Source organism: Camelus dromedarius, chromosome 4 (assembly GCF_036321535.1).
Source record: "Camelus dromedarius isolate mCamDro1 chromosome 4, mCamDro1.pat, whole genome shotgun sequence".
NCBI classification, from domain to species: Eukaryota; Metazoa; Chordata; class Mammalia; order Artiodactyla; family Camelidae; genus Camelus; species Camelus dromedarius.
This window is the reverse complement of record NC_087439.1, coordinates 79767410-79790022: the sequence shown is the minus strand read 5'-3', so window position 1 is coordinate 79790022 and position 22613 is coordinate 79767410. Positions and strand designations below refer to the sequence as shown.

Genomic DNA, 22613 nt, shown 5'->3' with positions numbered 1-22613 from the left:
CAGAGGGGAAAATAAGCTATATAAAGGCAATACCCCGTGTGAAACACTCCCCATCCTGTGCGGGGGGCGTGTTCCGGTGGCAGGCCTGCTGCTTGGTGTTGCTGTGCACTTTTTTGCAACAACACAAGGGGAGTTTTCTGTCAGTTTCTAATGGCCTGATGGAAGAGGCAGCATTTGGAGGCTCTGGTTTTATGAGGATCTAGGTGGGCGTGTCAGAAACAGCAGGCCTTAATGCCAGCACTTCTGCATAAGGGGAGGCAGACACAATTGAACCAAGAATGACTGCAGCCATCACTTTAGCTCCTGGGCTGGGGGAGGTCCCCAGGAGTGATTCACACCCTCCCTCCCAGGACCACAGGACGCTGAGCAGGCAGCTCAAGGCCTCCCTCTGCCCCCGTGGTACGTGCTGGTGGTACCTTGTAGAAATAACCTGTGGCTTCTGTCATTTCTGAAAAATTGGTCTCAGAAAGCCCGGCTTCCCCCAGAACTTTAATCTTCTCTTGAATCAGGGGCCTGTTGGGGAGAAATGAGCTTCAGTGGAAACAACCTGCACAGAACCAGCAGACTGATTAAAATGACACCACCCCCTGTTCTCATGGGACCGCGACAGGCTTACTGTTTCACACCTTTGCACCTTTCCAGGCACAAGTGCCCATCCTGAAATAGTTACCTCCTGTCTACTGTAAACTGACCAATTCAGGGCTCATATCATCAGGCTCAAAATTCTTTCCACTGGAAGATATGTAGGAAATGAATGCCATTACAACATTTTGAACCTGGCGCTGTTGTGAGCTGCCCAATTAACAAATCCACTAACAAAGAAAGGGAAGTAGGGGCAACCTGCGCACGCCATAAAGGTAGGGTGATGCCTTAGTCATGGTGTGGAAATAGAGATAAGCAGTGGAAACTAATGAGACAATTAAGAAACTTAGTATCAGGAAGGGGGATGTGGGATTAGGGAGGGGGCATTTGGGGACTTTTCTTGCTGAGGCAGTGGACATGAAACCCCAGAGCTGGAAGTTTCACCCCAGCTCTACTAAGGAGGCACTACACGGCCCAGGGTGAGCCACGTTCTCCCACTGGCCTGGCAGCAGCACTGCAGGATGTGGCCTCATGGTACCGACACATGTCATGAAGGGAAAAGGGGGCCATTTCCCTGTCTCAGCAAGTGCCCTCATGCCTAGGAACAGGGTGTTTTACAAACAAAAGTCCACCGATTTCATCCCAAGTTCCCCTCCCTTATCTCAGGCCAGTGGGAAGGAACCACATCCCCTTATTCCTATGAGATTTCCTCATGCTCCCTGCAGCCACCAGTAATGCTGCGTAAGAGGCCAAACAGGGTCGTGATGAAAGAGGGTGGGCCCTACTAACAGGTCTTCTGTGGGGATCCCTGAAGTCCTCAGCAAAAGCAGAAGCTCTCGGGAGCAAAGGAAATCTGTCACTGGTGTCAACCCCAGCTGCCGGGCCAGCCAGAGGCGTTACCAAAGGTAGTCGTCGGCTGTGCCTCTCGCCACGAGGTAGTGGATGCCCACGGAGTTCAACTGTCCGATGCGGTGCACCCGGTCTTCAGCCTGGATCAGCACCTGCCAGGCAAGGGATGGGATGCATGGAGGTCAAGCCTGGGAACGGCTCAGCCCAGCACAGCAGGCAACCTCTTGGCCCTGAGCCACCCCACTCCCAGCCCTTCCTCCTCACTGCATGTCACATGGCAGAGGGCCTGTGAGGCTCTACCCACAAAGGACCTGACATCTGACAAAAGGGAGAAGCAAACGCAACACTGGTCAGGGAACTCAATCTGCAGCTGGGTAGCTGTGGATGGCCCTTCCACGTCAGGCCCGGTGCTGGGCGCTGAGGAGGGAGAGCGAGCTTTAGCTCTGCCGCCAGTCGTGACCAAGGGCAGACAGACCCGGCACACTTTTATCCTTCCTCCGTGGAACAAATAAAGTTACCTTCTAAATAAATAAAAGTACCACACCCAGGGAGAGGCCATATATCATCAGGGGTAGGGGGTAATGGATAAAAAATTGTGGTATATGCATACAATGGAATATTAGCAGCAGTAAAAAGGAACAAACTACTGATACACATAATAACATGTATGAATCTCAAAATATATTGAGTGAGAGAAATCAGGTTTAAAAAAAAGAGTACACACTGTATGAGTCTACATTTATATAAAGCTCTAAAAATGCTTTTTTATGTGGAGGTAAACCCTACAATGAATAATAAGAACTCAGAGCATGGTTTCTGTTATAAATGCCTTCAGCCTCCAAGTCCACCCACTGTTACAGCTGTTGCCTATGTGTGGTCACTGAGAGCCATACCGAGTCAGAACGGAAGGGAAGAACTTTCTGGAGTTCAGGAGAAAAGTTTGAGTCCAAACAAATGTCTTCTATCTGTTGCCACAGCCCTCAGCTGATCAGATAAGGCCAGTGGGCACCACAACTGCGTTCAAGGAACACCCACCAGTCACCCCGCTGTGGCCCCTTGGGTAAAGCGGCTCATGAGGGTGGCTGATAAAAGGTGCTCATGCTAGGAAGCCAGAGCCCTGGGCTGGGGCCTGGGCTGCCAGGTGCTCCCCTTTAAGTGACAGCTGTGCTTTTGAATTCTCTGTGCCCCAATTTCTTCATACAGACATGGAGCCTGAAATTCCTCCTAAAACATCATTCTTCCCATTGATAGTAAGATGGAGTTGATAATGCTACAGTAATAATCCAATCCAGTAGGTTGTTGTGAAGACCTAATACCTGGCCAACGAACTTAAAGACAGACATACGGAAAGTACAAACGTGTTTCTGAGGCTTAACAGAAATGGAGGGAAGATGAAACTGGCACCAGGGACAGAGCCCATAAACCCTGCCTTCCCCCACTGACACTAGCTCCCTCCTCCCTGCAACCCAGGGCATGCCCCTTACCCCTGGGTTCCAGAATAACTCTGCGAACACCACCAGCTCAGCTGAGGAGAAGGTGAGGCCCATGTTGGCAGCGGTGATGGACAGCACAGCCACGGCGTGCCCCTGGGACTGCTGGAACTGCTGGCACAGGTCCTCACGGTCGGCCGAGGGGGTGGAGCCATCGATGCGGATGTGCTGCACGCACTGACGAAACAAGGGAGGGACACAAGGTGGGCTGCACGGTGCCAGGCCAGCCTTGGGGGCACAGCTCCAGGGACAGAGCCCCGCGCTGCTCTGGCTCAAAGCCGGCGGCACATCGAGCTGTCACTTGGTACTGCTTTCCAAGCTTCTTTTCTGGTCTTTCCTTTGCTTTCAAATTGAAACTTGTGTTGAGACAATCGAAGATTCACATGCAGTTTAAACAATAATACAGAGAGATTCCTTGTACATTTTGCCAGTTTCCCCTGGCGTTAGTAACACTGGCAAAACTATAGCATAACATCACAACAAGTATACTAACTTTGCTACAATACACTGATCTTATCCAGATTTCCCCACTTTTACTTAAACTCGTGTGTATTTTATACAATTTTATCTCGCAGGTGGGTTTTCACGTACCCACCTTCACAGCAGAGATAGTGAACAGTTCTAACATCACAGGGATGCTCTATAGCCCTTGTATAGCCACACCCATCTCCCTCCTGCTTCCCCTCACTCACTCATCCCTAAGCAATCCGTCCTGCCTTTCTAAAATGTTCCATAATGTTGTATAAATGGAGTCACACACTGGGTAATCTTTGGGGTTGGGCTCTTTAAACTCAGCATCACTACCCGGAGACTCATCCAAGTCATTGCACGTATGGACACTTCACATGCACTGGTGACTCATTCCTCCTCATTGCTGAGCAGCGTTCTGTGGCATGGATGTACCACAGTGTAGCCACTCACCTCTGGAAGGACATCTGGGCTGGTTCTAGCTTTGCACTGCTACAAGTAAAGCTACCATGAATATTTGGGTACAAGTTTCTCTGTGAACATAAGTTTTCATTCCTTTGAGATAAACACCCAGGAGTCAACTGCTGGATCTTATCTGACAGTTGAAGGTTTAGTTCAACTTATTTTAGGCATTTATTTATTTTTTTAATGATAAAGACAGAAATTATAGTGATAACATACATCATTCTAATGATAAAGACAAGAAAAATAAAAATTAGTAATATTACCCATCCATTTTTTTCCTGTCACTCTTCTCAATGTGTATGACACATTTTTTAAATAAAAGTTTTACATCTTGCTTTTCTCCAATAAACATGTTGTAAATAAAGTAAGTTATTAAAAAGTTTTCTAAAACATGATTTTTAGTGGCTGTATAATATTTCATTATGCAACAATAGTATTATTTAACCATTCATCTCCTTCCTCACATTTGGGTTGTTTTTTTTTTTTTAATTTTCGCTAAAAAAGAAGGGTTGGCAAATGTCCACCAAATTGTTGTCTATGCTTACAATGGAATACTACTCAGCAATAAAAAGGAATGAACTGTTGATACACACAATAACATGTATGAATCTCAAAATATGTTGAGTGAGAGAAATCAGGTTAAAAAAAGAGCACACACTGTATGATTCCACATTTATATAAAGTTCTAAAAATGCAAACTAGTCTACAGTGACAGAGAGCAGATGAGTGGTGGCCTGGAGCTGGGAGGATGGGGAGAAACAGGCATTACAAAGGGCACAAGGAAACTTCTGGGGCTGACAGATACATTCACTACTGTATGGCTGTTAGCATAACTGGAGCCATCTTGGGCCCATTCAGTTCCTCCTGTCCTTCCACTGATCCTTACCTGGGGCTGTACTGTGCAATAAATTTCTTCTCTGTCATCCAGGGTTTTGTAGTTAACAGATACTGTTTAATGATCATTAGGTCCAAGTGGTCTCTATGCTCGGTTAGTCTCTAAACAATGACGAGCTTTGATGCTGTATTCCCGATGCTCACGATACTAGTTACCCATCATAAATCTTGACTTAGGGAGGCACTTCCTGTCTCCAAGCACACACCCCTGTACCCTAGGTTAGCTATAAAACCATCCCAGTGGCTCCTTGGCGTTGCAGAGAGCAGCTGCAAATGCTTCTGGATCACCGTCCACCCAGTCCTACCCTGTATGTAAGCTCTACTCTGTAATAAACTGATCCATCGATTATGTGGAGCTACCTGCCTCGTTTTTCAGTCTCAAGATACCTTCTCAGTTTGGCAGGCATTTTTCATTCTCTCTGCCCTCCAACAACTATCTTGATTCTTATCCAGTTTACACTTCAAATATGTAGTTTATTGCACAGTAATTATACCTCAATAAAGCTTATTAATACAAAAAAATTTTAAAGAGATGGGTTAAAATAAACCCGTTCATGGTTCTTTGTCTATACCTGGTCATTTCCTTAGACTAGACTACTAAAAATCAAAGTGCATGGCAAAAGAGAAAAACTTCATTGACAGCTCCTGACATGACCACTGAATTACTTTCCAATAAGTAACATATAAGCATGTCCAGCTCACTGCATTGTTATCAATAGTGAGCCCTGCGAATTTTTAAAACCTCTGCTGGTTTGATAGGTTTTAAAAATTATCTCATTTTAATTTTCATTTATTTGATTACTAGTGGAGTTGAAATTTTTCATATTTCAGATTCTTAGCAGGTCCAGTGATCTCCACAAAAAAGAATTGATCTGCATCATTGTTTTTTATGGATGAATGGACTATTATTTAATGGGACGCCTACTGATGAACATTTGGGCTTCTAATTATTCAATATTATAAATAACAACATAACTAATATTCTTGTACATAAATCTTCCTGACTGGTCTGGTTATTTCCTTAGGATAAATTCCTAGAAAAGGAGCTTGGAAAAATTCACGTGCACATTAAGTTATTGCCAAATTACTCTATCAAAAAAATGTACCAAATGTGTGAAAGAACAATGATTTAACCACTGTGTATGTGTGACAGTACAGACCCAAATTTTTAGTAATCTGAATAATTTTTTCCTTTGTAATTTCTTTCATTGTTTTTATGCTTAGAAAGTCATTCCCCCATCCAGTGATCAGTTATGTGTTCATTTATATTTTCTTCTAATACTTTATGTTTCGAAAAGTTTTGATTCATCTGGAATTTAATAAACAGTGAATTAAAATTTCAGTTAAGTTCTCTACCCACTTACTTAGCCATTACCCAAACTTTATTTGTTGAATAAATTAAATCTGATCTGTGATGACTTCTTGGTCACATATTTGTTTTTTATTTATATTAAAAGGCAATTCCACACACCTGGCCACCAGTTCTTGAACCAGCATGACTGAGTTTTACAACAGGGACAAGTCTATCAACATTGCTTTTCTTTCTCAAAGGTGTCTTAGATATTGCTCATGCTTATTTTTTTGAGACTCCTTTAGAATAACAGTATAAATTTCCTTTAGAAAAATCTAATGGGAATTTTTATTAGACTTGAATTGAACCTACAAAATAATTTGAGACGGACAGACATTTTTACACTTTTTAGCCTTTACAGAGAAGAATATGGCATAAGTCTTTCCAATTCTTCATTAGTTTCTACACTCTTCTTGGTGAGATTATTATTAATTACTTTTTATTTTCTTGTTGCTGTGAACTTAGCTTTTTCCCATTACATTAACTAATTAGTTATAGCTGATACATTAAAAAAAGCAATTTATTTTAGTTTATTTGGAATTCAAGTACCCTACTAAACTTTTGTACATTCTAACAGTTTTCTAATTAATTTGGCTTCTTGAAATTGGAAACAGCTTTGATTTTTCCTTTCCAGAGAATAAACTATTAATTCTATTGGCTGGCTTCCTGCATCACATTATATACAAAATTCAAGTCCACCTCTTAAGATTTTCAGAAAAAAACAAAACAAACAAACAAAACAACAACAACAAAAAAAAAACAAAAAAACCCATCTGCCCCCAGCCCAAAAACAAACAAACAAAAAACCAGAAGAAAATCTTCATGACCTCAAGTATGGAAAGATTTCTTAAACCAGTCATAGAAGTTAAAAACCATATAGAAAAAAACTACAAGCATATTTGAAATATATTATAATTAAAAATTAAAATAAAAATGTAAAACTGTCCAATAGAAACAAAGTGAAAAGACAGATCATAATTGGCAAAGGATTGACATCTAGAATTTATGAAGACTATTTCCAAATCAATAAGAAAAAGACAAATAATCAACAGGCAAAGGACACAAATCAGAATACTTATAGAAAAGAGCCTGAAATGATAATAAACATATAAAAAGATATGCCTTTTACTGGTGGTCAGGGAAAGGCAAATTAAAGTAAGAATGAAATGAGACTTCATTTCAAAAGTAAAAAGTCTGATTAACACAAAGTGTTGATGAGTACACAGAACAGCAGGAATTCTCAAATGCTGCTGGTGGGATTACAAATTTGAATAACCACCTTGGAGAGCAATTTGACAATACCTAGTAGAGCGCAGGATAAGCCTATCCAAGGGTCGTGCAAGATCATTCCTGGACATGCCTATGTACACACACAAGGCATACTTATGTGTGTACACATATGTACAAAAATGTATTTCCATAATTACTTACAACCACAACATTGAAACAACCTAAATGTCCATCAACAGATGACTGGATAAAGAAGTTGTCATGTATATATACAATGGAATACTACTCAGCCATAAGAAATAATAAAATAATGCATTGGCAGCAACATGGATGGACATGGAGATCGTGATTCTAAGTGAAGTAAGCCAGAAAGAGAAAGAAAAATACCATATATCACTTATGTGTAGAATCTAAAAAGAAAAAAAACCCCCACAAATGAACTTATTTAAAAAACAGAGACAGACACAGACATAGGAGACAAACTTATGGTTACAGAGGTAGGAGGGAGTGGGGAGGATTAAATTGGAAGCTCACAATTTGTAGCTAACTACTACATATAAAACAGATAAACAGCAACGTCCTACTGCATAGCACAATAACTTGTAATGGCCTATGATGAAAAAGAATATGAAAAGGAATATACATATGGATAAATGAATCAGTATGCTGTACACGAGAAATTAACACAACATTGTAAATCGACCATACTTCAATAAAAATTAGCATAATAGCAAAAACTGTAAATAAAATTCAACATCCATCGGCAGGAGAATGGTATAGTTATTCAGTGAGATACTACTCAGTAATTACAGTGAGTGAACTAAACCTGTAGTGCTATGTAGAGAAATCTCTAAAACAAGGTTGAACAAAAAAATAAATTCCAAGATACACTATGCTGCTGTTTATGTAAATATATTGCTATATATTGGAGGCTATATATTGCTCAGGGATACCTACTTTTAGAGTGAAGTATTACAATATTGGAGGGGAAGGATTCAGCATAGGAGTTTCCCCCAGGGAGGAAGGGACAGGAATAAATTAGAGGGTTATTTTATTACTTAAAAAATAAACTTTGAAATAAATACAGCAAAATTTTCTTTTATTAAATGGGGGACTCAGAGATGTTTGTTGTATATTTCCCTGTACTCTTCTGTGTATTTGAAATAGTATATAAATGTAAGAGACGAAGAAAGACCAAAGGAAATTTATGGCCCGAAATTTAACCAAAAAGGAAAAGGGAGGGGAAAATATGATGTGTTCAGTTTTAATAAAGATCCTTGGAAATCATTCTAGACATTTTCCACTCAATTTAATGAGAGCCATAAAACCCTGTACTGAAGTTTGCGCTCAGCCATGTGCAATGAGTAAAGCCACCCTGACAGTAATAAGGAGGAGCAAAAGGAGGGGGAAAGGACGCATCTTTACCCAAGAGAACAACTTTTGCTACCTCCTGTCTTGTCAATCCTGTAATTATTTACACAGAATAATGGAAGAAGCCAATGGGAGATGTTCCCACAGCGAGACTCCTGGGATATCAGTGGAAAGCTTGGAGGAAGTTGAATGACACTGCTGGGAAAATATTTTGATCCCACCCTGGTTCTGTAAGCAAGAAATACTCTTCAGAAAGTCTGCAGCAATGTTTCTGGAAACCATCATCTCACTTCTTTGCTCAGATCGGACCTTGGCCTGCTCGGAACAATTCAGCACCCAACACACAAACTGAAAAGCATCCTGTGTTGAATTTCCAAGGGAGCTTACCTTCTTCTCAAGCTGTTTCGTAATTGCATCCAGAACCACCTTATGGTGTGCAAACACTAGAAACTTCTCTCTTCCACTTTCCAGTAGGTCCAGGATGTATTCACTGTATTGGACAATGACAAGACAATAAACTAAACATACACTCACCCGCTGAGGCTATTACTGCATCTGCAGAAGACACCTTAGGGGTACCTGCCCTCCGGGGGCCTCCCTCCCCCTTCTCTGAGAGCTGACCTGTCCCCCTTTCCCTGAGGAGCTGTGGGGACATCATCATCTGGGTTCCTCCACACTCTTTAGTCATCTCCCAAACACAAAATCAATTGAAGTTTTCTTATGTTTTATGTGTCTCCGATAGGTTGCTGAAACATTCGTATTGCCTGGGGTCATGGAAGATAATTAACAGTTTGCACTCTGGCTGCTACTATCATTGTCTTGTGTTTTCAGTAAAAACTGAAGTGTTGTCTGTAGATCTGAAAATGCCGGGGCAGGGATTAAGGGATTCTTGACAGTAATCAAATTCTTGGAAGTATAACACTGAGACATAAGTAATAATACTGAAAAGACGGTCAAGGATAGCTTTTTAGCTCCTTCCCACATCAGACTGCAAACTACAGGGCCAGCAATTAATTTAGTGGTAGATTTTCTGAGGCCAAGAACTATGGGGTGAAAGGCCTTATTTGCTCGGTCTTTATTCTCCCTTAATTTACTTCTCTCTTCCATCTACTGTTTTTTCTGCTCCTTATCTTTAGCTGTGGCCTGAAAAGAAAGCAGCTCCCCCCAGGAGCTGCAGGGAGGAGAGTCACCCAGTCAGCAGACCCTTGCCCTGGGACTGGTGCCCTGCGGAGAGTTCCCAATCCCAGCACAGGTCACTGCTCTGGCAGGGACAGCAGGAAGGTGTGCCTCCCCGGACAGGACACAAGGAGCACTCGCTCTGCCTGAGGCTGTCCCCACACCCGGGTGCGTCTGGGCAGAGAACAGACATCGCTCTCCTTGGGAAAGGATGAATCTCCAGGGTCTCCTATTATAATGTTATAGGCAGGTGGTAGAAAGGTAAGTGGATTGTCTTCTAAACAGCTAAGAATTATTTTCAAACAACACTATGGCCAACCAGGGTATGGATTTGAGTTCAATCTGTGAATTGTTGGTACTAATAGAATCTAAATTTTAATTAGTTTGAGAGACATAAAATTTGCCATGACACAAGCAAAAAAGTTTATTGCTATAGCATCAGCAAGTCACAAGGCCATAAAAGAAGTGTGGCCAGCCCATAAACACCACCGCTCCCAATCTTCCTAATGTTTCTCTCCCCGCTACATCTCAGACGTGACGTTGTCACTCTGCCCTTCCTCACATCCCTAAGCTAAGGCTGCAAACACTTGCCAACCACAATAACCTTGGCTTTTATAGTGGAAGATGTCCATTAAAATGAAAACAACAGCAAAAAGGGGAAGAAAAGCAACTATCAGAGGAAATTGGGGTCGTAAGATTTATAACCTAATTTCTACTTACTAACTGTGTGATTCTGAAGTTCAGAGATTTATGAGATTTGCTCAATTTCTGCATTTTAAAAATGGGGCCAAACAAGGAAATAGTCTTACTTCTCTCAAAAAAACTTGGGGCCAAAAGAACTTTTATTGATCTCACAAAGAGGCTGTAAATGTGAAATGAGTTAACAGATGTCAAAATTGCTGGAAACTATAAAGCACTGTATAATTTATCATGGATTTCTGAAAAAGCATGATAAGGTATGTTATGGACTGAAAGTCTGTATCCCTCCCCTTCTCCCCGTACCCCCAGTTCATATGTTGAAATCCTAACCCCCAAGGTGATGGCAGTGGGAGGCTGGGGATGGTACTGGGAGGAGATGGAATTAGTGCTCTTATAAAGGAGACCTCAGGGAGCACCCCTGTCCCGTCCACCATGCAAGGACACAGTGAGAAGACGGTTGTCTAGGATCCAGGAAGAGAACTCTCACCAGACCCTGAATCTGCCAGTGCCTTGAACTTGGCCTTCCCAGCCTCTAGGATGGTGAGAAATAGCTATTTGTGGTTTAAGGCAGATGGCCTATGATATTTTTGTTATAGCAGCACAAACGGACTCAAGACAAGGTGTTACCGAAGTTTATCTGTAAGGTGGAAAAATGGTTAGATTTAAAATTTCTAAAGGCAATGGGTGGTTCTGGGCCCAGCACTCAAGGAGCCTGGATTTCGTAGGTCACAAGCCGAGAAAGCGAGGGAGAGGCCCACACCCTTGCCATCTGTTATTCAGCAGCATGTGAGAAATGGGTTGGTGGGGGCAATTCAGAGTAGCTTCTGAGAGAGAAGTTTCCAGGCCATAAAAACCACATCTGGAGTTCATCAGCCTCCTAAGGGCATCATAAATGAAAAGGGCAGCGGCCAGGGGGTGAGGGCGCAGTCTTCGTGGGGAGTCTTGGATTTGAACAATGCAGTGAGCTCACTCTCAGACCACATTTAAGGGTGCGGAGGGAGAGGCTGGTGAGGCTGGAAGATGTGGAGGCTGAGTGAGAGGGCGGGGCAGGCTGTACGTCCCAATTTATCCACGGATCTCGGTCCCCACAGCCAATCTGGCACCGCTCAACCCACACGGAGCTCATTGTCATTGTAATCTAACCACTGGGACCATTATTCTGCCAGAGTCTCACATGAACGTTAAACAAAAAATGAGGCAAGCTGCACGTCGTTAGCATCGCTTCGAGTTTCTACCACAGTGATGTGTGAACGGCTGTGGGTTTTTCTTTCTTTAGCAAAGGCAGACAATTGAGATTTTTTTTCAGGTCAGTGAAGAATTTTAAGAACAGAAATGATTACCTCAGCTTTAGTTCATAAGGCAGAAGAAGAACCAAGTGTGGCAACGGCCACTTGCCCGTATCTTTTGAACACCTTTGACATTCGCCCTCTTTCTTATTTAGGTAAATGACGACTGAAACACGACGTCTACGGAGAAGACCAGAGGATCCTGGGCTTCCATGAAAACCCTAATTTTTTCCTACAGACAAGTGACCACAGTTCTCCTAGTGAGAGGGAAACTCCCCTTCAGTGTTTGGGTCCACCTTCCACATCAGGGGCTGCGGCTTCAGCTCACTGGGGTTAAGACAGGATCTCACAGGGACCCCAAGCACACATCCTGATCATGCTCCGGTGACAGGCCTACTTCCGCCTCTCGGGTGGTAAGTCTGTGGTGCCCTAAACTTGATACTCAAGGCAGCTGTGATTCAAATCTGTCAACTCTAATCACTTCTTACAGAGCAATAAAACCATCCTGGCTGACTAAGGTAACAGGTGTTTCTTTTTTAGAAAGAGCGAGAGAGAAGTCACGCTTGGTGACCACTTACATGACAGATGGGATTTTAGCTTCAGCTGTTCTGTTGAAGAAGAGAATGAGGGCTTCTTTCTGCTGCTGTTTCTGTGGAAGGAGAAATTGAGAATTTGGTCTCCTGCTCTGAGAACTCTGAGGTAGGCTGATGTCATTATCACCGCCACGAGCTTCACAAATCCTAACATCAGTCGTCAGAGCCAGGAGACCCTGACTTACCCACTTGCTTTATCCAAGCCACAGGAACTGTCTGGACTTTGGTTTTGTCCTGGGAGACACGGCATTATAGCTACTCTGTCATCCTTCGAGAACAGCTGTGAGAATCCAAAATGCGGCAAGGAACATGAAAGTTCTTTGGAAAGGCATTTCAGGTAGGGCCTCAGCATCCATACCAAGCTCAGGTGCTCAGCTGAAATGCAGCCTTGCTAAGCACACCTATTTACTACAGGCATTACAACCTAGTGACAACTTACACATGACATTGGCCCTGGGTGTGCCCCCACCCTCCCTTTTCACCTGCCCAGTTGTATCCACACCCAACTGACTAAGCTCACCTCTAAGATTTACTGAATCAATTCCAACCAACCCCAACTAGTCTATTCTAGTATCATCTCAAAACTATTATTCACGTGTTTCTGGCCTGTCTCTACATAACGTAATTGACTTCGAGAGGAAACTGTATTTTCTTTATAGTCTGCATCTAAGTAAATCCCAATAAAGAATGCTAACACAGGAGATGCTTAAATAGTTTCCTGACAATATGAGATAACACTTACTGTCACTCTTGAGTTCCCAGAGATGACAGACACTCTTACCATCAGTGGTAGGGCAGCCGTCTCCTTCCACTGGCCAGCCTGGGTTTACAGATACCCCCACTTTTGGGTTCTGGGCCCTGTGAGGCCAGTGACCCGGCAACTTTGGTTCTTCACAGAACAAAGCAGTAATAACACCTATGGCCCTGAACTCATCAATAACTCAGGAAACAGCCACAGCCAGACTGTACCTTAAATTACAGACACCACAGACGATGAGAAAAGCTACCTGCTCAAAATAGTTTTTTGCCTTTAAACAGCATCTTCCCTCTAGGCCTTGACAAGAAGGAAGAAGAGACCCAGGAACCACAGGAATCCATGGGGACACTGACAGGCAGTGGATCCATTTTATGTTCTGTGTGTCATGGCAGTAGTGGCCACCGTCCATTCTATTTTGGGGCAGCAGTTCAACTGAACAACTCAAACTTCCTGGGAACTCATGTTGAAGAGGTGATTCTGTGTATGTATGTGTGTCTTAACACGTTTCTCAGCCCCACGCCCAGTCAGGACTCAGACACATGCACAATTTTGTGAGTGTGGCCCATGAGCTCACACGAAGTCCATTCGTGTCCCTCAAAGGGTTCCCTGCAGCAGGTTAGGCCCTCCAACCGAACGTGTCCCTAGCAGGACACGTGGAAGGGCTAGACAGTGTCAGGCTTCCGTATGATGACCTCACCTGCCGTGTGGACCCCTCAAGCAGACTGCACCCCACTCGTCCTTGATCTACAATTTTACTCCCGAGTCCTTCAGAGACTCTTGGCAGGCTCTTCCCTCTGACCTACACCCACTCACTCCACAATTGCTATTAAGAAAGGGGGAGGGCAAAACAAACAGATGGAGAAATGGTGAAAAGCACTTTCAGAAACCCTGCCCCGAGATTTAACATGTAGAGCTGATGTGGGTATGAGAAAACAAACATCCTTATCACACTCGGCTGGGGGGATGGTCCCCCAGGCTAACCCTTTTGGGGATGATTTGTCAGTACGTTCCAAAAGCTTTCAAAATATGCCCGTACCCTACGATGCAGCAACTTACCCCTTAAGATTTATCCTCATGATACAACTGGAGGTATACAAATTCCTAACTGCTTTTTCAGCGCAGTATTACTTAGAATAGTGAACAACTGAAATCACTTAAATGTCCAACTAAAAATGATTGGCAAAATTATAATACAGCCAGGTGAGAATCACCAGGCAGCCTTCAAATATTATACTTCAAAAGAATGTATAACATGGAAAAGTGCACAGATACAGTTTTGCAACCTGCTTTCCTCCCCACTTGATGTATCTTTATAAAATCCCAATTCTGCTTTTAAAATACATATGCTGCTTATTACATACATAAGCTACACATATATTTCTATATAAATATATATTTTAAAGCCAAATACACATATATTTTATAGAAAAAAATACCCTAGTATATATGTCAAAATTACATAATACAAAAACAATGAGTGAATCTTTTTTATGGTATAGTAATAAAAAACATTTAATAAATGTTACTTATTATAAGTACTTTTCTTTTTTTCAGAATTTATACAACAGACATCTATTATATTTTTAATATGGGAGAAATCAATAGATTTTATCTTAAGGAAAAAAAGCTCCCAAAACTGAGTAGACATAATACTAGTCTATTTAATGATCTCACTTCTTTTGCCAGCCACGGGCTGGGAAATTTTAAATAACCTGCATTCTTTGTTCCTGCCTCCTAGACTTTTATTAAATTAGATCCACTGGGATTCTGAATTTATTTTTCTATGCTGGAATTTGAGTGGATTGTCAAACAGCAGAAAGGTGAGCTGATACTGTCACCAGGAAGCCTGCACGGACTAGCTCCACTTTTCTGCTCCTGGTCTTGCTGATCAAAAAATGGCTTTAGACGGAAGATGATTAGAGTCCGTTTTTCTTAGCCTGTGAAGAGCTATCTATTATTTCAGCTGAAAAATGAGAAAAAGCTTTCACTGTGCATTATGTTTTATAAATTGGCTGCTTCACCTCAGCTTCTGTGATTTAAAGCTTTTCAAAAAATGTCTTCCTCCAGATGGGAAGGTATGAGAGAACAAAGAAAGACTCTCTTCTTAACAGGCCAGCAGTGCTTTGCTGGAACCACTATAATGTGCAAAATCACATGGAAACTTGGGGCTACAGAATCACTATAAAAATGGTGGTGGTGCTGGGGTGCTTTCTGTAGATTCACAGACTAAAACCATAAAACCGTGACCCTCCATTTTAAGTCTTTCAACTCCAGATTTCACAGCCATTCAGGGTTCAGAAGGCATGTCGATGGTCATCTGGTCCAAGCCCCGGCCGGCACTGGCTCCCCTTCCTGAGTTAAGTTGTGGGGGTGCTCCCAGTTGGAGTCACGGTGTGCAGAGGCACCAAATCCAGGGCTTTACGGTAAGAAAGGTTCTGATGTTCTAAAGTGTCATGCTCATAAATTCATTTGCCACTTGGATTTTCTATTATAAAAATGAGTTTACATTAAAGAACAAAAAAGAAAACCAAATTTTCAAGGATTTATCTTATTATCAAAAAGAATTTAGCATCTGGCTTGAGCGTCATGCTGAAGGTAATCTGTACCAGCTCAATTTCTCTCTCTTAGGGACGATCTCTAATGTCCCCAGATGCCAAGGAAGCACATAGCAACTCCTAAGCACTGGACTGAGAAGAGCTCTAGTTTCCTTCTCCACTGGATTCTTTAAGAATGACACCGCAATTTAGGGCTTGTTTTCACAGTCTGCAAAATAGCGTTTAGATTCTGGGGTGAAGAAGCAGAGACCACAATCACACAACAGGTGGGACACAGAGCAACTGCCACTAGCCTTTCATACTTTCTGGCACCAACCCTGTGAGGCAGGTCGTGGCTCCCCTTTTAGGTAAGATGAGGGATTTTCATAGCTACGGGAAGTTATAAACACCGAACATTCCTCATTTCCGTAGCTCAGCCTTGTCAATTTCATATCCTTGCCTGTAAACTCAGAAATCAAACTTGCAGGTTACACCTACAATCATCTTTGGAAAGAGCCACTCACCTAACTATACACATTGGTGGAAAGTTTAAAAAATGGTTTCAAACCTTGCTGCACTAAGTTCAAGATTCCCATACTTCTTTGTCTTCTTTTTCTTTTTGGCCATACTACACAATTTACAGTTGCCTCTTGACCTTCTGTGACTTTTCTCCTCAATTCAAATGTTCACTGACCACTTTGTCAATTGTCTACACTGGCTATTCTCCACCTGGTTCAGGAGGTGGACTGGGTACACACCAGGGTGTTCTCTGGGGATTCCCATGAACTACTGACAGACTTTCTTCTCTCACACAAGGAACTAAAACATAGCATTTTATAAACATTCAGTTCTTTACATCTAAAAATATCACACTTCTGAATTTTTTCCATCAATATTATATACGCTATTCATGTCCATTGGTTTTCTTGTCTGTAGAGTTTATTAGGGGGCAAGTTAGTAGACATTAAGGTTTAATAAAGTTCTAAGAAAACATTTTACATTGAAAAGAAAAACTATTCATTGAGTTTTTATCTCCAGAAATCAGAAAAAGAGCACCAACACTGATTTTAGCAACAGAACACCCTGGTTCGGCTTCAGGGTTCCACTGAAATACAATTTGAAAATCACTGGTCTATGCGTCCATGTCCATACATACAGAACTTTGTTTGAAAACTCCACGACAAAAAAATTATGCCTGCTCCCTTCCTCCAGGCTGCCCATATGATTATGCATCATACAGCATAAACTAAATACAGCTAGACAGTTAACCAGTGCATCCTCTGCCCTACACTGTTTTTTAAAAGTTACTAGCCAGACTTGCTCATCACAAGGTAAAATAACATTAAAAAAAAAAAAATCACACCTCTGCTTCCTGTCATTCTGATTTATTTTGCACTCTCCCAGAAGGCTGAGATCTCACCTAGATCTAAGTTTCTGTATACAGGGAATTATCAAGCCCACATAATGCTTTATGATAATGTCAAAAAATGTCAATGACTGTTATTTTCTGGGGAATGAAAATTGCAAGGTTTTATCCCAAGAGGACAGAGACAGAGCTGGTATAGATTACTTTACAGCACTTAGCACAGTATGACACTAAAGACAGACATGAAATGAAAGTGTTTTGAAAAGATAAAACCACCATCTTGGAAAGAGCCCTAAAATATAGGACTAACAGGCTTGGTTATAGCCTCAGCTCTGCCGTGGAGTAGCCATAAAACTTTGGGCAAATCCCAATCTCTGTGAGCCTCAGTTTCCTTCTCTGTAAAATGGGGATGCCAACTTCCTGCCAATCATAATGACTGTAGTGAGGGATAAGAGGGTTTGAAAACTCTTTATTATATGTGTCAGTTTGTTGCTCTGACTAAACAAACGGCATGGGATGGTTAGAGGGTTAACTTATATACCAAATACACTTAGGACTAACTTCCAACAACTGTTACTAGACTGAGACATTCGCAAAACACACTAAATATTATTTGCAACTGTCTTTAAGGGATTCAGAATATATATCACCATCCCATGGTTGCCCTGGGATTTATTTTTAAGACCATCCATCAACAGTGATCTATACAAGTATAAAAGTACAAATTAATAAAAGATTCTGGAAGCAGACTAGGTAGGCTGAGAAATGAAGCGGGCTCCCGGTCCTGGCCCAGGGAGATGGGGAGAGGTTACAGAAAGACAAGGGCAGGGGCGGCTGGGTAATCTCCGCAGAGCCCCTCCCAGAAAGGAGCAGCTGTGGACACACGGACTTCCAAACCCCTCCTCCAGCCCTGGACTCACAGTTTTGTCCTTGGTGGTCATCTCCTTGGCCATGGCGTCTAGGGCAGCTCTGGTCCCAGCGCTGATCTGGCCTGGGGCCACCACCACCATCTTGCGCTGCTTGGCTGGGAGCTGGGAGAGGACGTCACACTTGAGGCGTCGCAGCATGACCGCCTCCTCCAGCAGGAGCTTCAGCTCTCCGAGGTTGGAGGAGCCTGAATAATCCCATCCCCAAGGCATCTGTGGAGGCAGGACAGAGATACGGCCTGTGAGGTTTTCCCAGGGCTGAGTAACAGGGCCGTGAGCCCCAGGTACAACCTTCTCTTCCCTGGGCTCTGCTCAGAGAACTCCAAGTGGCCTTGTAGGATGAATAAAACCTCACAGAATACAAATGAGAAACAGGAAGGAAAAGGGAGAAAGAAAATCAGGAGTGAGGTGGACCAAGAACACGTATCATGGTTTCCCACAGTCTGGCACTAAGCTTTCTAGCCACAAAGGCAAGATGTCAAGAGGTTTGGTGTCCATTACGCTCAAGAACTAACGAGGCACTCAGCTTGTCAGACTACTCCCAGATACTAAATGCAGAAATAATCCTTCCTGGGGCTTACCCTTCAGAGCCCATTTCACAGTGTAATAGATGACGTTGTAATATCTTTATTGGATGAGGTTTACAAGGATTTACAAAGCTGTGCTTCCTCAGCGTGGGTTACGCCAACAGAAACAAGCATGGTGTGGTGAACACCATCGTGGTGGTGGTGGTGGGGGTGGTGGGGGAGCTAAAGGTGTCTGCAGTCTGGCTGAAACCAGAAGTGGGTTTTATTTAAAGTACCCAGGGAGTCCTTCAAAAAAAGAGTTCCTTCATTTAGCTGTTCATGGGAGACAGTGAGCAAGAATGTCTATTTCCTGCCACACAGCTGGATAAGATGTTACCAGTTAAAATAAAAACCCTGTCTTTTGCTAACAACTTCCTGGAAAACAGGACTGACTTCTACGGTCTTGTAGAAAATCAGGGAGCCAGGGTGCCTGCTGCCTTAGAGTTTCAGTTGCTCATCTCCCCTTGTGCCTCAGCCCACCCTGGACTGTGAACTCCTGAGGGCAGGGGCTTGATCATTTTCGAGGGCCAGTGTACCTAGAATAATCATGGAAAATTTATAGGACACCTTTGCCAAATTGAGAACAGGAGGAGGCAGCCCAAGGTGGAAAAATAACATAATAACACTGCTTCTTTTTAAAAAAACAAAACTCTGAAATCAACTAGAAGTTCTCTGCAAATGCCTTCATGCTATGAGGTCGAAAATGAGCTTGGCATGGGGCATTCTCTTCAGTGGATTCTCTTCATGCAAGAATCTGGCCACAAAAAAAAAAAAAAAAAAAAACAGAAAAGGAAAAAAAGGCGGCCCGGCCTACCAGCTGCTTTACATAACAATCATGCTAGGAACAAAAGGGTATCATAATTAATTTGGGTATCATGAACCTACATTCTCATATTGTCAGCTCTTAATCTTACAGGTTAAAACCCAATAATACCAAAGGTTGACAGCTCAGCTGATTAAGGGAAAAAACGAACACCTAAGATGATTCTCTGTGTCATCCTTTCTCAGGTCATTTTGGGGAGGAACACTGGAAATGTGTGCAGGCCCTGGCCAACCTGGCTATGGTCACCTGACACTGAGAGGCCCCCAGCCCAAGCCAGGAAACATGCCGAGTCCACCAAGAACACACTGCTGAGCTGCAAGGGAGACACAGCCAAGGAGAGCTTTGGTCATGCTCCACTGCACTATGGGGGTGGCCCCGCTCCTGCCGAATCAAGGCAAAGAGGCCTACTTCAACCCGCAGAGGTAGAGGGCACACGGAGGAGCTGAAAGAATTATATAAGGTAGGTGTTTGTGGATTACCAGTCTCAGAGAGGGACCAACTTGCTGGGGCGGGGCCTCCTTGGCCATCTGCTGGTTGAAAACAGCCCTGGCATACTCTGAGAAGGCACCTGGCAACATTCATTACTGCCAACAGTGACAGGACATCGGATGTGACCAGTCTACAGTGGAACCACGCCCAGGTCTGCCAGCACTGGCTGCAGGCCCATTCGACCCGTGTTTCTCTATGCACTGAGCCAGCCCCCAAACCGCAGAGGTGAGCGTGTTACCAGCCGAGGCCTATGCCATGTCTGGAGAGGCCCAGCACAGAGAATCTCAGCAAAGTCCACCCACGTGAAGGCTGGAGCTCGCACGGGCGATGCATCTGCTGACGAGGAGACCAGCGGTAACAGGGCTAAGCACTAGCTCCGCCCACCCCTCCTTCCTCTGCTCTCAACCTCCAGGCCCCTTTCCTCTGGTTCACAAGAAATGCTGGTAGCACCTAGAATTTTCTTTTCCCTTTGTCTGGCAAGGCCATACTTCTGAAAGCGAATGGCTTTGGAAGGGACACAGGGAACTGGTGAGGAGGACAGCAGCTCCCGCTCCGCCGGCTGGGTCAGACTGATGAACACTAATGCCCGTCAGGAGGAACTGGGGTTTGTGAATAATGTAACTTAAACATTTAAAAGTCACTGGTTTCCTCACTGGGACGAGAAATGGACAATGGCAATCCACTTTGGTGTACACTGTCTTCCAGGCATATTTGAGAGAGACAGAGAGAGGAGGAGAAGGGGAAGGGGGTGGGGAAGGGAGAGGAAGAATGAATAATTAATTATAAGGAATGTTTTGCATCCTACTTCTTCCCACTCTTTTATTTCTCCATGTCATTAAATATCTTTTTTTCCTTAAGTTAAAAAAAGTTGAGGTTTTAGAAGTGGAGACTTTGATCGCAATGGCATTCGGGTTTACGAGGCTTCCTCTGCCATATTTGGAGAAGAGAGGCCACACGGGTTGTAGCTCCAGCGGCATCTGCCCCACTGGCACCGAATTCACAGAAATAATCTGTAGGTCAGAGGCTTCTGGCCTGGTGACTAGGCATGATTCACTATAATGAGTCAACGCCTGTGAGCAGAGGCCCGCTGGTGAGAGCCCACCGGGGCAGCCGGAGATCCGCTCCCCGCCCCGCCTTCCCCAAGGCCCCCTCTGTCTTTCCACAGAGCGTGCAGGGCCTCGGCCCCACCTGGGACTCACCCCAGCACCCCTCTCTTGGGGGAGAGCCGCTGGCCCTCAGGGCTCCACACACCTACGTGTCAGCCACCGGTTTCTTTGTCGGAAAACACTAACCCGGACCCACCACAGGCGTTAAAGCTCAGAGGGGCCTAACCCCTGAGGACAGGCCATGGTCAGAGTTAGGTGCGAAGCAGAACTGAAATCTGGCCTGCGCTCTTATGATCACACCATGGCCAAAGGGAAGGCGCAAAGGCCAGTGTGAAAGTCAGAGTGAGGGATGCTCTGGGAGGAGAGGGAACGGAGAATAAATACCCGCTTGGCACCACAGTAGCGAAGTCCAAAGGCGTGGAACTGAGGGAAGAAGGTTGGCTTGACGGCAAGGATCTGCGTGTAGAGTTCGGCAGGCCGGGACATGGCTGGCGTGCCTGACAGTAAGATCACCCGCTTGGCAACCTGGAAGACAAACAGCAGAAGATGCCGAGAGGCGCAGAGGACAGGCTGGGAATCTCCCTGGTGCCCTGTGAGCTGGAGACGATGCCCCCGGAATAGTATGTTCCCCTGGAATCTTGCATGAACACCTCCAGTTTCTGGTACTTCTCAAGATTACTCACCTCAGAACCAAGGTAGATCTAGCTTCCAAACACATGAAAGCTGGCCTCACACCCCAGCTCCGTGGGGCCACACCCTGGGTGGGAAGTCTAAGTGAAGATACTATGACTGGAGAAAAAGAGCACGCATGCTCCAAGAACCTCACGGTGTGACACGTGTAAGAGGCTGGACGTCCTCTCCTAAGCTGCCTCGACTGTGCCCCCTGTCCACCTCTACGTGAGCACTTAGCACACTACACTGAATTCCACCTTGTCTTCTCCCTCACTGGACTGCAGGCTTCTTGAGATTAAGGACCGGGCTGTGATCACTTTTATATTCTGTAGCACCATGGCTGGCACAAAGTAAGCAATCAATAATTATTCATGTTGCCGAAAAGTATTTAGAAGGAAGCTAATGAGCATCCCAGGAAACTTGGAGTGAACTCAAAGAATCCAGCATTGGAAGAGGAAGTAGGAGTATGGGAGACGGCAGCAGCTCTGAACTTTTTCCAGGATAGACTTCTGACCCCCAGACCGAACCTATGAGCAGATAGCAACACCTAGGACCAGTCCTTTCTCAGTCCCAGGAGGAAGAGCAATGGCCTACATATAAGCCTCTATTTGATTTTCTTTAGAGGGGAAAAAGAAAAGGCCGTCTCTAACTCAGCTGCAAAATGCTTTTCAGCCTTGAGATCTCTGACTCAAGCTCATTTTGCAGTTAATAAGGACTTTAAAAGATGGGACCTGGATCCATTAACACTACACTCAGCCCAGGCCTGCAGCAGCCGTGGGCAGCATGGGCATAAATAGTTGGTGGATTCCAATGACAGACTCCAGGTTCCCCATTATCCCGACACCAGCCTGACCCAAGGAGACCAGACCCAAACATCCCACCTCTTACTCAGATGAGAAAGAGGGCGAGATAAAAAAGGA

At 44.0% G+C, this 22613-nt stretch overlaps 1 protein-coding gene and 1 pseudogene across 2 annotated transcripts in view; one reads left to right on the top strand and one right to left on the bottom strand.

Annotated features, from left to right (window-relative positions):
• The window catches only part of SMARCAL1 (SWI/SNF related, matrix associated, actin dependent regulator of chromatin, subfamily a like 1), a 51436-nt gene that overhangs the window by 3144 nt on the left and 25679 nt on the right, over positions 1-22613 (bottom strand). For both annotated transcript variants that reach the window (XM_010979699.3, XM_010979700.3), the window contains 7 exons: positions 21406-21546; positions 18032-18250; positions 12440-12510; positions 9088-9190; positions 2916-3098; positions 1483-1583; positions 417-513 (listed from right to left, as the gene is read on the bottom strand). In XM_010979699.3, coding sequence (XP_010978001.3) covers positions 417-513; positions 1483-1583; positions 2916-3098; positions 9088-9190; positions 12440-12510; positions 18032-18250; positions 21406-21546 — 915 coding nt within the window. The remainder of the gene's footprint in view (positions 1-416; positions 514-1482; positions 1584-2915; positions 3099-9087; positions 9191-12439; positions 12511-18031; positions 18251-21405; positions 21547-22613) is intronic.
• Positions 19585-20221, top strand: LOC116152902 (tetratricopeptide repeat protein 23-like; annotated as a pseudogene).